Source organism: Leucoraja erinacea, chromosome 13 (genome assembly GCF_028641065.1).
Source record: "Leucoraja erinacea ecotype New England chromosome 13, Leri_hhj_1, whole genome shotgun sequence".
Taxonomy (NCBI): Eukaryota; Metazoa; Chordata; class Chondrichthyes; order Rajiformes; family Rajidae; genus Leucoraja; species Leucoraja erinaceus.
In genome coordinates this window covers 31,746,841-31,760,260 of record NC_073389.1, presented here as the reverse complement: position 1 = coordinate 31,760,260, position 13,420 = coordinate 31,746,841, and the positions used below count along the sequence as shown (strand labels likewise).

Below are 13,420 nucleotides of genomic sequence, written 5' to 3'. Positions count from 1 at the left end.
CAACACGATTTCCAGCATAATAATTTATGGTGCAATAGTCCAACATGTGTGGCCACAAAATAAGTCAAGCTGTTCCTGACATTGTATTCTGCTGACATCGTATCGTAAAAGGCAGATGTCACCACAAGTGAGCGTAGCTTAATTGCAGACATGGACCATTTTCAGATTAATGGCAGGGAACGCCTCCGTGTTTGGAGAACAGGGACTCAAGTAGTACGCGATGCATCTTGGAGGCTTTCGACAGATTTGGTCGGCCGTCGCAGCCCATCTGGAACTGGACAACTCACTGATTCCAGGAATGGCGGGTTAATGCTGAGCAGACTGGAGCCATTTGCTCTGGAGTTTGGAGCAATGAGAGATACAAAGGAAATTGGAAAATATTTGGAAGATGTAGGAGGATGTATTCATGGGGCAAGCCTTCGAGCAAGAGATAGGATTGAGGACAGGAGACATTTCTTCTCGCAGTGTATGATGAACCTTTGGAATTCCCTATCACCGGGACTGTGCAGGATCAGTCAAACCAGAGAAAGATACATTTCTGGCCAATGGTTAGTGCAGGAAAATGTTGCTGATGTCAACATTCAGCCATGATTGTAGTGAATGGGGGAGCAGGTTTGGAGGGCTGAATGGCCTTCCTTCTCCCAATTCCTACTCTTCCATTTGTGAACTGTTCATATGTAAAGTGTTAAACTGAGTGTTGAGTATCGGAATGTGGCTTGTCTTCACTCTCCAGTGCAGAATAGGGAAGCACAACTTTATCAAGTTGTTCAGGACAACTGGAGGCTTCAGCCTGAGAGGATAGAAACATAGAAAATAGGTGCAGGATTAGGCAATTCGGCCCTTCCCGCCAGCATCATTCAATGTGATCATGGCTGATCATCTAAATTCAGTACCCCTTTCCTGTTTTTTCCCCATATCCCTTGATTACTTTAGGCCCTAAGAGTCCAAAGAGGATAGGCCAGGGAAAGGTGGAGGAGGACAAAGGTTCTTGCTCCTGATGTAAATGTTCCTTCTTATTTGAACGACAGGCTTGTTCCATATAAATCTCCAGCCAGGATCTAAAGTGGTTACATATCACTCTGATTAGATTTTAGTAAAACATGTTTCTAGGTATTTTCCTGCTTGTGCTCATTATGACTCATGTGAGCCCCCGTGAACAAGTTCCTGAAAGCAATTTCGCGGCTTGTGTGCCTCAGACGGCACAGTGCCAATTTAAACTCAGATACTGGAAATAAAATGGGATCAATGGAACACAGCTTTGAGTAAAAAATAAGTTTGTGTGAAATCCCAGACCATGAGTGCGACTGCATTAACCATACGTGTTCTGCATTTTACTTAACTACTTCCATAACCTCCTCAAATAGTATTGGCTGTATTGCAAATTATACACAACACCATGCATCTGTGCACTGATGCTCCCTTGCTTTTCTTTGCAGTCTACAACCTGGGGAGGATAGCAAAGAGTGGAAAATAGCCAATGTGATTCCCTTGTTCAAAAAGTAATAAAGGAAGAAGGCAGGGAATTATATGTCAGTTAGTTTAATACCTATTGTTGGTAAGATGCCAGAGTCAATAATCGAAGAGAAAATATCTGATCATTTCAGAAATTTAATCAAAGCAAGTCAACATGGCTTCATAAAAGGTAAATCGTGTTTGACAAATTGACTGGGTTGGAACAAAGGGTTGTTGCCAGACTGGAGGGGTGTGTATCTAGGGGAGTATCTCAGGGATCCCTGTTAATGATACAAAAATAAATGATGAGGACATTGCGATTCTGCAATATGAAACAGATATATTGAATGATGGGGCAAAACATTGACAGACGCATTTTAACGTTGGGATGCACCAGATCATGCACAAAGACATGGTATTATCTCAAAGGTGAGAGACTGCAAGTGAAGTTCAAAGATATCTGGATGTTTTACTGCAGCGATTACAAAGGAATAGAAAACAGGTACCACAATTAGTTAAGAAGGCAATGTTTTTTTTACCTTTATTGCAAAGGAATTTAGAGTTTAAGAATAGGGCGGCTTTGCTGCAGTTGCGCAGGATGTTGGTGAGACCACACCTGGAATAATGCACACAGTTTAGACCCCCTTACCTAAAAATGGATATAATAGCACTGGAGGCAGTCAAAACAATTTACCAGACTGATTCCAAGGGAGGGGGCTGTCTATCAAGGGAGGCTAGAAAGTTTGCATCCGTATTCCTTGGGGTTTAGAAAGATGAGGAATGACCTTATCCAAACACACAAGATCGCATGAGGGCTTGACAGTGTGGATGTTGAGAATTTTTCTCTCGTGCGAAAGGGGACAGCTACTTTCCTTCTCTCAGATGGCAGTGAATATCGAGAATTCACTGCATCCTGAAGGTGGTGGAGGCCAGATCTTTGGACACATTTAAGGTGGAGATAGATAAATATGTAAAAGATTGAGAAATTGAGGGCTATGGGGAACTGATACAGAGGAGGAGATGAGACCAGCAAAGATCAGCTATTAGCAAGCTGAATGGTGGGACAGGTTTGTAGGAGTAATCTGCTCCTGCTCCTACTTTATTGTGTTCTCGAGTTTTCTGAATGTTTAAAGCAGCAGAGATGTAGATGAGATGTTAGGAGAGTTCCCTGGTGACAACAGAAGGGACGTAGATGAGCCTGTTGTGTCAGGAGTGCCAGGAGTGTCCCCTGCTGACTCACTGGTCAGTAGTCAATGAGACCATTCATGGTTCTCACACTTATTAACTGCAGAATGCCATGCCTCTTCTAGTTCTCAAGGATGGTTGTTGACCTGAAACCTTGGGCTCCAACATTCACTGCTGCTATCCAGGATACAGTTTAATAATGGAGACTAGCTAGAGACATGTCTCCTGTGAGTCTGTCTGCTCCCTGTTGCCCAATATCCATTGACAACGGAGATGGGTGGGGTATTTCAGACATGAAAGATCACATCTCCAATGGGACATGGACAGGGTGGGTCTGGGTTTGAGCTTTTAAATATTTTAATTTTTCCATCGGAGCCAAACTCAGCCCTTTCTGGATGTGAAAGCTCCCACCCCAAGCTTTCTCTTGCACAGTTGCTGCTCAATGTTTCCAGCATTCTCCACTTTTATTTGAGGTTTCTAACATCCCACTGTGTGTTGCTTCGGACTCATTTCAAGAGCCACAGTAGCTGAGGCTATGAGAGGGACTGGGACGCGTACAATATCTGCATCTGAACCAGTTCCCAGTTTACTCTGGCTAACCCGTTGTGAAGCTCATTTGATCAAGACCCATGACATAACATGACCAATGACCCACCAAACCCCTCGCAGAGGTTCCCTTAATCTGCACAGCCCGAACCAGATCATCTTCCCATTCCCACACTGACCTCTGTCCTAGAGAAACATAAAAAGTATGTGCAGGAGTAGGCCATTTGGCCCTTAGAGCTAGCACAGGCATTCAATATGATCAAGAATCAGTTCCCTGTTCCTCCTTTTTCCTCATATCCCTTGATTCCGTAAGCCCCAAGAGCTCTATCTAACTCTCCCTTGACTACATCCAGTGAATTGGCCTCCACTGCCTTCTGTGGCATAGAATTCCACAGATTCACAACTCTCTGGGTGAAAAAAAAAAATAGGTCTCCCCCATTGTCAGAGCGAGGCTAAATGCAAATTGGAGGAACAGCATCTTATATTTCGCTTGGGCAGCTGACAGCCCGGGGGCATTAATATTGATTTCTCTAACTTCAAGTAACCCCGGACCTCCCTCTCTCTCTCTCTATCCCACCCCTACCCAAGTCACACCAGCTTCTCGGTTTCACCCAACAAACAGTTAACAACGGCCCATTTCCTTTATCATCGTTACCTTTTTGCATATCTTTCATTCATTGTTCTTTATCTCTCTATGCCATCGTCTATATCTCTCGTTCTCCTTTCCCAACTAGTCTGAAGAAGGGTCTCGACCCGAAACGTCACCCATTCCTTCAATCCGGAGATGTTGCCTGCCCCCGCTGAGTTACTCCAGATTTTTGCGTCTATCTTCGGTTTAAACTAGCATCTGCAGTTCCTTCCTACACAAGACAGCGGATTACCAGGAGACCTCACAGCTTTGTGTCTAAGTGCAGAAGGGTCTGAATACGGAGTTCCACAATAAAGCCATCTAAACCATGCTTACCTGATACCAGTGGCATCGGCGAGATCCCCAAGTTGTTCATGGCTGTGGCCCAAGCAGTCGTGTCAGTGATGGACATGCTTATCTGGCTGGGTCCTAAGACTATGCCTTCCAAGCCTTCTGTTCCTGCGAATAGAAAGGAGGCTGTTTAATTGTGTTCCCCCTGGATCTGGGATTGTCTATAGGAAGCTGTGAGAGGAGAGTGGACCTCTTCTCTGGCTGCCCCCTATGTCAGTGTGCTTCACTCCCATCCTTGGAACAGGCCCTTGTGAAGATAAGGTTGCCAGGAAGATGGTGTTGGTGGGTGGCTCAACGGCAGGTTAACCAGGTCATAGGTAGAAGATCATGGGTTCAGTCTTCATTCCAGGGTGTGCACAACACAGATTAGTTCCTCTGCCCACTACTGAAGAGGTCTCTAAATTCCAGTGAGGTGTTAGACCAAACCCCATCTGCTCTATCCAATGCACCAACAAGTTATTACTGAAGTCATTTCCTCATTATGCTGAAGTTCTTCCTCAAAAAAAAAAAGTGGATAAGTCTCCAGGTCCGGACAGGATATTCCCTAGGACATTGAGGGAAGTTAGTGTAGAAATAGCAGGGGCTATGACAGAAATATTTCAAATGTCATTAGAAACGGGAATAGTGCCGGAGGATTGGCGTACTGTGCATGTTGTTCCATTGTTTAAAAAGGGGTCTAAGAGTAAACCTAGCAATTATAGACCTGTTAGTTTGACGTCAGTGGTGGGCAAATTAATGGAAAGGATACTTAGAGATAATATATATAAGCATCTGGATAAACAGGGTCTGATTAGGAACAGTCAACATGGATTTGTGCCTGGAAGGTCATGTTTGACTAATCTTCTTGAATTTTTTGAAGAGGTTACTCGGGAAATTGATGAGGGTAAAGCAGTGGATGTTGTATACATGGACTTCAGTAAGGCCTTTGACAAGGTTCCTCACGGAAGGTTGGTTAAGAAGGTTCAATGGTTGGGGATTAATGGAGAAGTAGCAAGATGGATTCAACAGTGGCTGAATGGGAGATGCCAGAGAGTAATGGTGGATGGTTGTTTGTCAGGTTGGAGGCCAGTGACTAGTGGGGTGCCACAGGGATCCGTGTTGGGTCCACTGTTGTTTGTCATATACATCAATGATCTGGATGATGGTGTGGTAAATTGGATTAGTAAGTATGCAGATGATACTAAGATAGGTGGGGTTGTGGATAATGAAGTAGATTTTCAAAGTCTACAGAGAGATTTAGGCCAGTTGGAAGAGTGGGCTGAAAGATGGCAGATGGCGTTTAATGCTGATAAGTGTGAGGTGCTACATCTTGGCAGGCCAAATCAAAATAGGACGTACATGGTAAATGGTAGGGAATTGAAGAATGCAGGTGAACAGAGGGATCTGGGAATAACTGTGCACAGTTCCCTGAAAATGGAATCTCATGTAGATAGGGTGGTAAAGAAAGCTTTTGGTGTGCTGGCCTTTATAAATCAGAGCATTGAGTATAGAAGTTGGGATGTAATGTAAAATTGTACAAGGCATTGGTGAGGCCAATTCTGGAGTGGAGTATGGTGTACAATTTTGGTCGCCTAATTATAGGAAGGATGTCAACAAAATAGAGAGAGAGGAGAGGAGATTTACTAGAATGTTGCCTGGGTTTCAGCAACTAAGTTACAGAGAAAGGTTGAACAAGTTAGGGCTTTATTCTTTGGAGCGCAGAAGGTTAAGGGGGGACTTGATAGAGGTCTTTAAAATGATGAGAGGGATAGACAGAGTTGACGTGGATCAGCTTTTCCCACTGAGAGTAGGGAAGATTCAAACAAGAGGACATGACTTGAGAATTAAGGGACAGACGTTTAGGGGTAACATGAGGGGGAACTTCTTTACTCAGAGAGTGGTGGCTGAGTGGAATGAGCTTCCAGTGGGAAAGGTATGGAGGGTTATGGTCTGAACGCAGGTGTATGGGACTAGGGGAGAATACGTGTTCGGCACGGACTAGAAGGGTCGAGATGGCCCGTTTCCGTGCTGTAAATTGTTATATGGTTATAAATCTTCATCAACACTTACCCCACACGTAATGCCAGTACCTGCTCATTACTGTTTTTTTGGGAACTTGCAAGCTGGTTGCTGCATTTGCAACCCAATGCCAATACCACAGCTGAACATGCTTTAAGCCTTTGAATCAACTCAAGAGAGGGACAATATATAATCAGAGGAACTAAGTCCTGTGTAACCGAGTGATAATATCTGGGTGGAGTTGATGGGAATACAGACAAAATAAAATAGGGTTGGTTAATGGTGGGTGGAGTGTAAATGGGTTGGTTGATGGTTAGCATGGACATAGTGGGCCAAATGGCCTGTTTCCATGTTGTATGCTTCTATATCTAAGCAGGACCCAATGGCCAACATTGAAATGAGGGAGGTACACAAAAATGCTGGAGAAACTCAGCGGGTGCAGCAGCATTTATGGAGCGAAGGAAATAGGCAACGTTTCGGGCCGAAACCCTTCTTCAGACGAGGGAAGCTGGCAGAGGGATGGCAGAACAGTTGGCATTGTGTGGGTTGATATGGCTGCGTAATATGTGCTGGTATATGCATGCAAATACGCAAACTTGAGTTTTTGTGGGGATTGACGATTAACAAAACAGGACCCCAGACTCTGCAAGTACCAATAACCTGATGCGCATGAACTATCTGGGAGCATGGATGAAGCTCGATACGTGCCAGTAAGTAGCAGAGACCAGCTCAGCAGCAATAGGACTGGATAGTTCTTGGTCTCAGCTGCAATTTCCCAGAACATTTAAAACACCAAACAAAAAACCTGCTCAAGATATTCAATGACCCCTCTTCCATTACTCTTCAAGAGAAGAAATACCTCAATCGCTGAGCTAAATGGGAAACCTCTTATTCTGAAAATATACCCCCATGTCTCTGTACTAGGGAAAACAGCTTTGCACCCCGTCATTCTGTACAGAGTTGATGTGGACAAGCTTTTCCCCTTTGAGAATAGGGAAGATTCAAACAAGAGGACATGACTTCAGAATTAAGGGACAGAAGTTTAGGGGTAATATGAGGGGGAACTTCTTTACTCAGAGAGTGGTAGCGGTGTGGAATGAGCTTCCAGTGGAAGTGGTGGAGGCAGGTTCATTGGTATCATTTAAAAATAAATTGGATAGGCATATGGATTAGAAGGGAATGGAGGGTTATGGTATGAGTGCAGGCAGGTGGGACTAAGGGGGAAAAAAAATTTGTTTGGCACGGACTTGTAGGGCCGAGATGGCCTGTTTCCGTGCTGTAATTGTTATATGGTTATATGTTATATGGTTATTCTCCCCCACAGAACCCCATGCATTTCAATAAGTTCCAGTGAGCACAGTGTGATCCCAATGTGTTCATCCTTGCTTCACACACCAACCCCTTCATCCTTAGCAGTAACATGGGGAAGCTACTCGAATTAGCTTTCAGTGCAACATGTATCTCCCTACATATGCAATGCGCCTAGTACTCTAGGTGTGGTCTCACTAATGCCATGCACACCAGTAGCAGGACTCTCCTACTTTTATACCATCCCTATTTTTATACAGGGCTCTGTTCATTTTTCCCTGCCTCATTGTTTGTTGTGGATTGTTTGTTGGATGCTAACTTTGCATTTCAAGGCCACTCCAAGTCCACGTGTACTTCAGCATTCTCGCCACTCAAATAATATTCTGCTTATCCATTCCTTCCAAAATGTGGAATCTCACATTTTCCCAACATGACACTCCAGCTACCACAAGCCTGCCCTCTCACTTAACCTATGTCCCTTTGCAGACGTCACAGATTCTTTCCCAGACATTTGCAATGTCGTTAAATTTGATTATGAAACATTTAGTCCCTGCATCCAATCCATTAACACAATTTAACATAGTTGAGCCTTGGCATGGATCCTGTTGCCTCTTAATTGTTCCAGCTTGCCAATTTGGAAATGATCTGCCTTTCCTGACTCTACACCTGTTAATTAGTCACCACTCTGTCCATATGTTACTAACTCCATGAGCCCTTCCCTTTTGCTTATCTTTTTTCTTTGTAAAGCTGGGGGAAAGCACAAGGGTGTGAATTGGAATGTGCAGGAAAGAACTGCTTACACCCCAGTGGTATGAACACTGACTTCAAGTAGCCCTTCCTTTTCCTCTCGCCACCCCCTCCCCACTTCCCAGTTCTCCTACCAGTCTTACCGTCTCCGACTAAAGCTGAATGGCCTCCTTCCATAATGTCCCAAACTACAAGTATTTCTACGTAAAGTTAGTACATTGTGAATATCCAAATGCTGTCAGGGGAAAGGTGGAGAGGGATGTATGGATTTGATTAAATATACTGAGAACTGTTACTAGTGAAATCAAGAGTGCAGGACAGGAGGAACATAAAATGACTGGAAAATGGGTCATGGGCAAACTAATGGGGCTGAAAGGAAAGAATTTAATCCTGTATGTTGATAATCCAGATTGAAACAAAAGCATGCTGAGGCCAGACAGCATCTGTGGAGAGAGAAATCAAGTTAATGCAGAAAAAGGAACTTTAAAATGCTGGTTTACAAATAAAGACACAAGGTGCTGGAGTAACTCAGCATCTCAGGGGAACATGGATTGGAACGTGGATAGAACATGGAGAGATCTCCAGAGATGCTGCCTGACCCATTGAGTTACTCCAGCACTTTGTGTCTGTTTTTAAACCAAGCTAATGTTTCAGGTCATCATGATCGATCATCAGATGTAGGAAAAGCGATAAATCACACCTGGTTTACAAGGGAGAGGAGAGCAGTAAACGGTGCAAAAAGATCAGATCAAATTGGATTAGATTATTATCATGTACAGCAGGGTGCAATGCCGTAAATTCTTTGTTTGCATGAAATGCACGGAGTAGAGAGCACACATGATCATGATGGATACAATGTATTTGCAACAATGTAGGGAGTCCAAGGGAAGTGGCGGTGCTAATCATGGTGGAGCTGGCGAAGGGTGGGTTGTGAAGGCTTGTTAATCGCAACTGATCTAACATAAGATGTAGTAGATAAAATAAGAGGTATATGAATGGTAGAAAGAGAAAGATAATAGTGAAAAATAAGAAATTTGAACCCTGAGACAAAACCCCCAGTGTAGAGCGGGCAGCAGGTTACAAATATTTCTCTGAAGTCTCTTTCCATTTTTTATTTTCCCACTTTTAGTTCCTCACTCTTATCCTCTAATGACAAATTAGAGTATCCCTTCCTTTTATTCAATTCTAGAAGTGCTTACTGTATTATTTTATATTTCATGCTTGTTTCCCCTCAAACTATCTTCCAGAGATGCTGCCTGACCCGCTGAGTGACTCCAGCAAATGTTGTCTTTCCTCAGTCAGCAGTGTTTGCTTTCTCAATGAGATTTTTGTGCAATACATTGCAAAAGTAGTTTTCTTAATAATCTGCTTCAACGCCAGCACTTAGGGGAGTAATGCACGGTGCACACAGGGTTTGTTCCCTCTAGCCAACACATGCTCTTTAATCTAAAGCCAATAAATGATGGAAACATTTTTTAATTCCAGGTTCCTAGCAACTACGGAATCATGTTTCTGATTTTCTTGCTCATTATTGCTCATAAGGCATGTGGCTTCCCCGGGAGAGTGGCAGAACGGACTCTGGCAGGAGACCCACACTCTCCACCTTTCCTGAGACCATGAGTTGCCTTGTGCAGCTGCAATAGAACGTCTTAACTTGTGTACTCAATGCCTTTACCAATGAAGGCAAGCATGACAAATCCCTTCTTCACCACCCTGTCCAATTGTGTCGCCTTTGTCAGGGAACTGTGTACCTGTACCCTGAGGATGCTCATGGTGGCACAGCGGTTACAGGCAGCACCCGTAGTCTCCCGCTCCCGCTGCGCCATGAATTTATTACATTTATTCAGTATATATACCTTGATTCCGTTATCTCTGACACCCAGTCTGAAGAAGGGTGTCGACCCAAAATATCTCCTATTCCTTTTTTCCAGAGATGCTGTCTGACCCGCTGAGTTACTCCAGCTTGTGAGGCTGGGAAAGCACATCTCGGACTCGCAAACACTCAGCATAGGAGCACCGCAAAGCTGCGTACTCTCTCCTCTCCTCTACTCTCTCTACACCAACGATTGCACCTCCACAGACACCGCTGTCAAGCTTCTCAAGTTTGCGGACGACACAACCCTGATTGGACTGATCCAGGATGGGGAGGAATCTGCCTACAGACAGGAAGTCTCACAGCTGGTGTCCTGGTGCCGTCGCAACAACCTGGAGCTCGATGCTCTTAAGACAGTGGAATTGATTGTAGACTTTAGGAGGGCTCCCCCTCCCCTCACCCCACCCACTATCAACAACACCACAGTGACATCTGGGGAGTCTTTTAAGTTCCTGGGAACCATCATCTCCAAGGACCTTAAGTGGGGGGCTACCATCAACACAGTCAAAAAGGTACAACAGAGGATGTACTTCCTATGGCAGCTGAGGAAGCACAATCTACCACAGGCAATGATGGTCCAATTCTACATGGCCATCGTAGAGTCTGTTCTCACCTTCTCCATCATGGTCTCGTTTGGCTCAGCCACCAAGCACGACACCTGGAGGCTGCAGCGAATCGTCCAATCAGCAGAGAAGATTATTTGCTACAACCTTCCCTCCATTGATGAACTGTACACTGCAAGGGCCAGGAAGCGAGCGGGCAAGATCATCTCTGACCCCTCTCACCCTGGCCACAAACTCTTTGAATCACTTCCCTCTGGAAGCCGACTCCGGATTGTCAAAGCTGCCACAGCCAGACAAAAAAGGTTTTTATCCACGAGTAGTTGCTCTACACAACAGCCAAAAATCCGTAGCCTCCCTTTGATCTGGTATTTTGTTGGTTCACATACTTGATCAATGGTGTTTTATCATTAATGTTTTATTATTATTAATGTTTAGTGTTTTCTGAGTCATTCGTAACTGTCACTGTATGTCATGTTGTTACTTGTGGGTGGAGCACCAAGGCAAATTCCTTGTATGTGAATACTTGGCCAATAAACTTACTTACTTTTTGTGTCTAACTTCTGTTTAAACAGGCATCTGCAGTTCCTTCCTACGCACTCTGGCTGATCACCATCCCCTTTCAGAATATCTTGCAATTGCTCCGAGACATTCTTGACACAATAACCAGGGAGGCCACAAACCAACATGGAGTCTCTTTTATAGCCACAGGAACACCACTCTGACTGTTATATCACAGAATTCCCTTTCACTATCCTGCACAAGCTTTCACCTAGGGAGAGAACTGATAATTCAGAATTATCTTTGTTCAGTCTAACTCACTACAGTAGGTTGTAGGAATGTTCACAACTCAGATATCATGAAAGCCAGACTTCCTCTGTGCAACCAGAACCCGATGTGCATCTGCCTTTGAGGCATAGGTTGAGTCAGCCCCACACTGAGCTACACTGCTGCTCTTCAATTCAACACAGGTCAAAGAACAGCAGACAGTAAACAATCAAAAAGCCAGCCGTTAGATTGATTGGGTGGTCAAAATTGGCTATTCGAGCAGCCAGGAAAAAGAAGGCAAGGTGTAGCGGAGTGACCTGTGGGAGCAGCCTTGTTGGGAGAGAGGCCGTGCTGGGGGGGTGGGTGGGGGGGGGTAAGTGTGAAGCTTTGGCAAGGAGGCCGAGGGTGACATGGGGTAATGGTGTATTCTGTTATTTCTTGTGACTAATTGCTGCGCTTTTTTTCCTCTTGGTTTTAGTGCAGTAGTGATGACAGGTAGAATCGTGCAATGTTCCTCCTGCAAGATGTGGGAAGAGAGGGAAACTTCTGGCGTCCCTGATGGCTACACTTGTGGGAATTGTGTCCAGGTTTGGCTCCTTGCGGACTGCTTTAGTGAACCGGAGCTGCAGCTGGATGACCTCAGGATCATCTGGGAGAATGAGAGCTTCATAGATAGGAGTTATAACAAGGTGGTCACGCCTAAGGTAGAGGTAGAGAGGAGGTGGGATACCACGAGGAAAGCTTGAGACTAATGACCTGTTTGTGGTTTATTCCAATGATTTGGATGAGAATGTAGAAGGATGACTAGCAAGTCTGCAGATGGCATTAAAGTGGATGGTATCATAAATAGCAAAGATAGTATTTAAAATTGCAGCAGGATCTTGACCAGTTAGGCAAGTGGATTGAGGAATGGTTAATGGAGTTTAATGTAGATAAATGCAAGGAGTTGCATTTTGGGAAGTCAAACCAAGTCAGGACCTTCACTGAATGGCAGAGCCTTCGGGAGTGTCACAGAACAGAGGGATCTAGAAGTACAGGTAGGTACATAGTTTGTTGAAAGTCACACATAGATAGGGTAGTCAAGAAGGCTTTCGGTATATTGGCCTTCAACAGGCAAGGTATTAAGTATAGAAGTTGAGATGTTATGTTACTGTTGTACAAGACTTTGGTGAAGTCGCATTTGGAGTATTGTGTTCCGTTTTGGTCACCCTGTTATAGGATGGATGTTGTTACATTGGAAAAAATGCAGAGAAGATTTACAAGGATGTTGCCAGGACTTGAGGGACTGCGTTTTTTTTGGGGGAGGTTAGAAAAGCTAGAACTTTATTTCTTGGAGCGCAGGAGAATGAGGGGTGATCTTATGGAGGTGTATAAGATCATGAGGGGAATAGATTGGGTATAAGACTGGATTTACCCTGAATTGGGGAATCAAGAACCAGAGGACACAGGTTTAAGATGAGAGGCAAAAGATTTTATTGAAACCCAAGGTGCAACTTTTTGACTCGGGGTTGGGCATGTGGAACGAGCTGCCATAGGAGGTAGTTGAAGCAAGTACTATAACAACATTTTAAAGATATTTGGACAGGTAGATGGATAGGAAAGGTTTAGAGGGATATGGGTCAAATGCAAACAGGTGGAACTAGTGTAGATGGGGCATGCTAGTTGTCATGGGCAAGTTGGCCAAGGGGCCTATTTCCGTGCTGTGTGACTATCAACACAGCACAAATGCAGACCATTTGGCCCAACCCGTCCCTGCTGGTGCCTCTACTCACACCTTCTAAGGAGCATAAATGAGTAGTTACCCCGTTTCAGCTCACTTCTGCACACCATTCATTTTTCTTTCAAGAATTCCGCAAAGATAATCATGCTGGGTTTGAAATAGAAAGGCAGATCATTATTGTCCATTAGCAAGGCCTGAGCTGAGTAGATGGCAAGTTAAATTTAGAGGAGAAACGACAGGCAATAACTATCAGCGGTGACCTTCGATATTCGCCTTGAATACAT

The 13,420-nt window shown here is 44.3% G+C and overlaps 1 protein-coding gene across 1 annotated transcript in view; it reads right to left on the bottom strand.

Annotated features, from left to right (window-relative positions):
- The window catches only part of enox1 (ecto-NOX disulfide-thiol exchanger 1), a 183,290-nt gene that overhangs the window by 136,247 nt on the left and 33,623 nt on the right, over positions 1 to 13,420 (bottom strand). Inside the window, 1 exon segment of the mRNA XM_055644792.1 lies at positions 4,148 to 4,270. Within this exon segment, the coding sequence (XP_055500767.1) occupies positions 4,148 to 4,270 (123 nt within the window).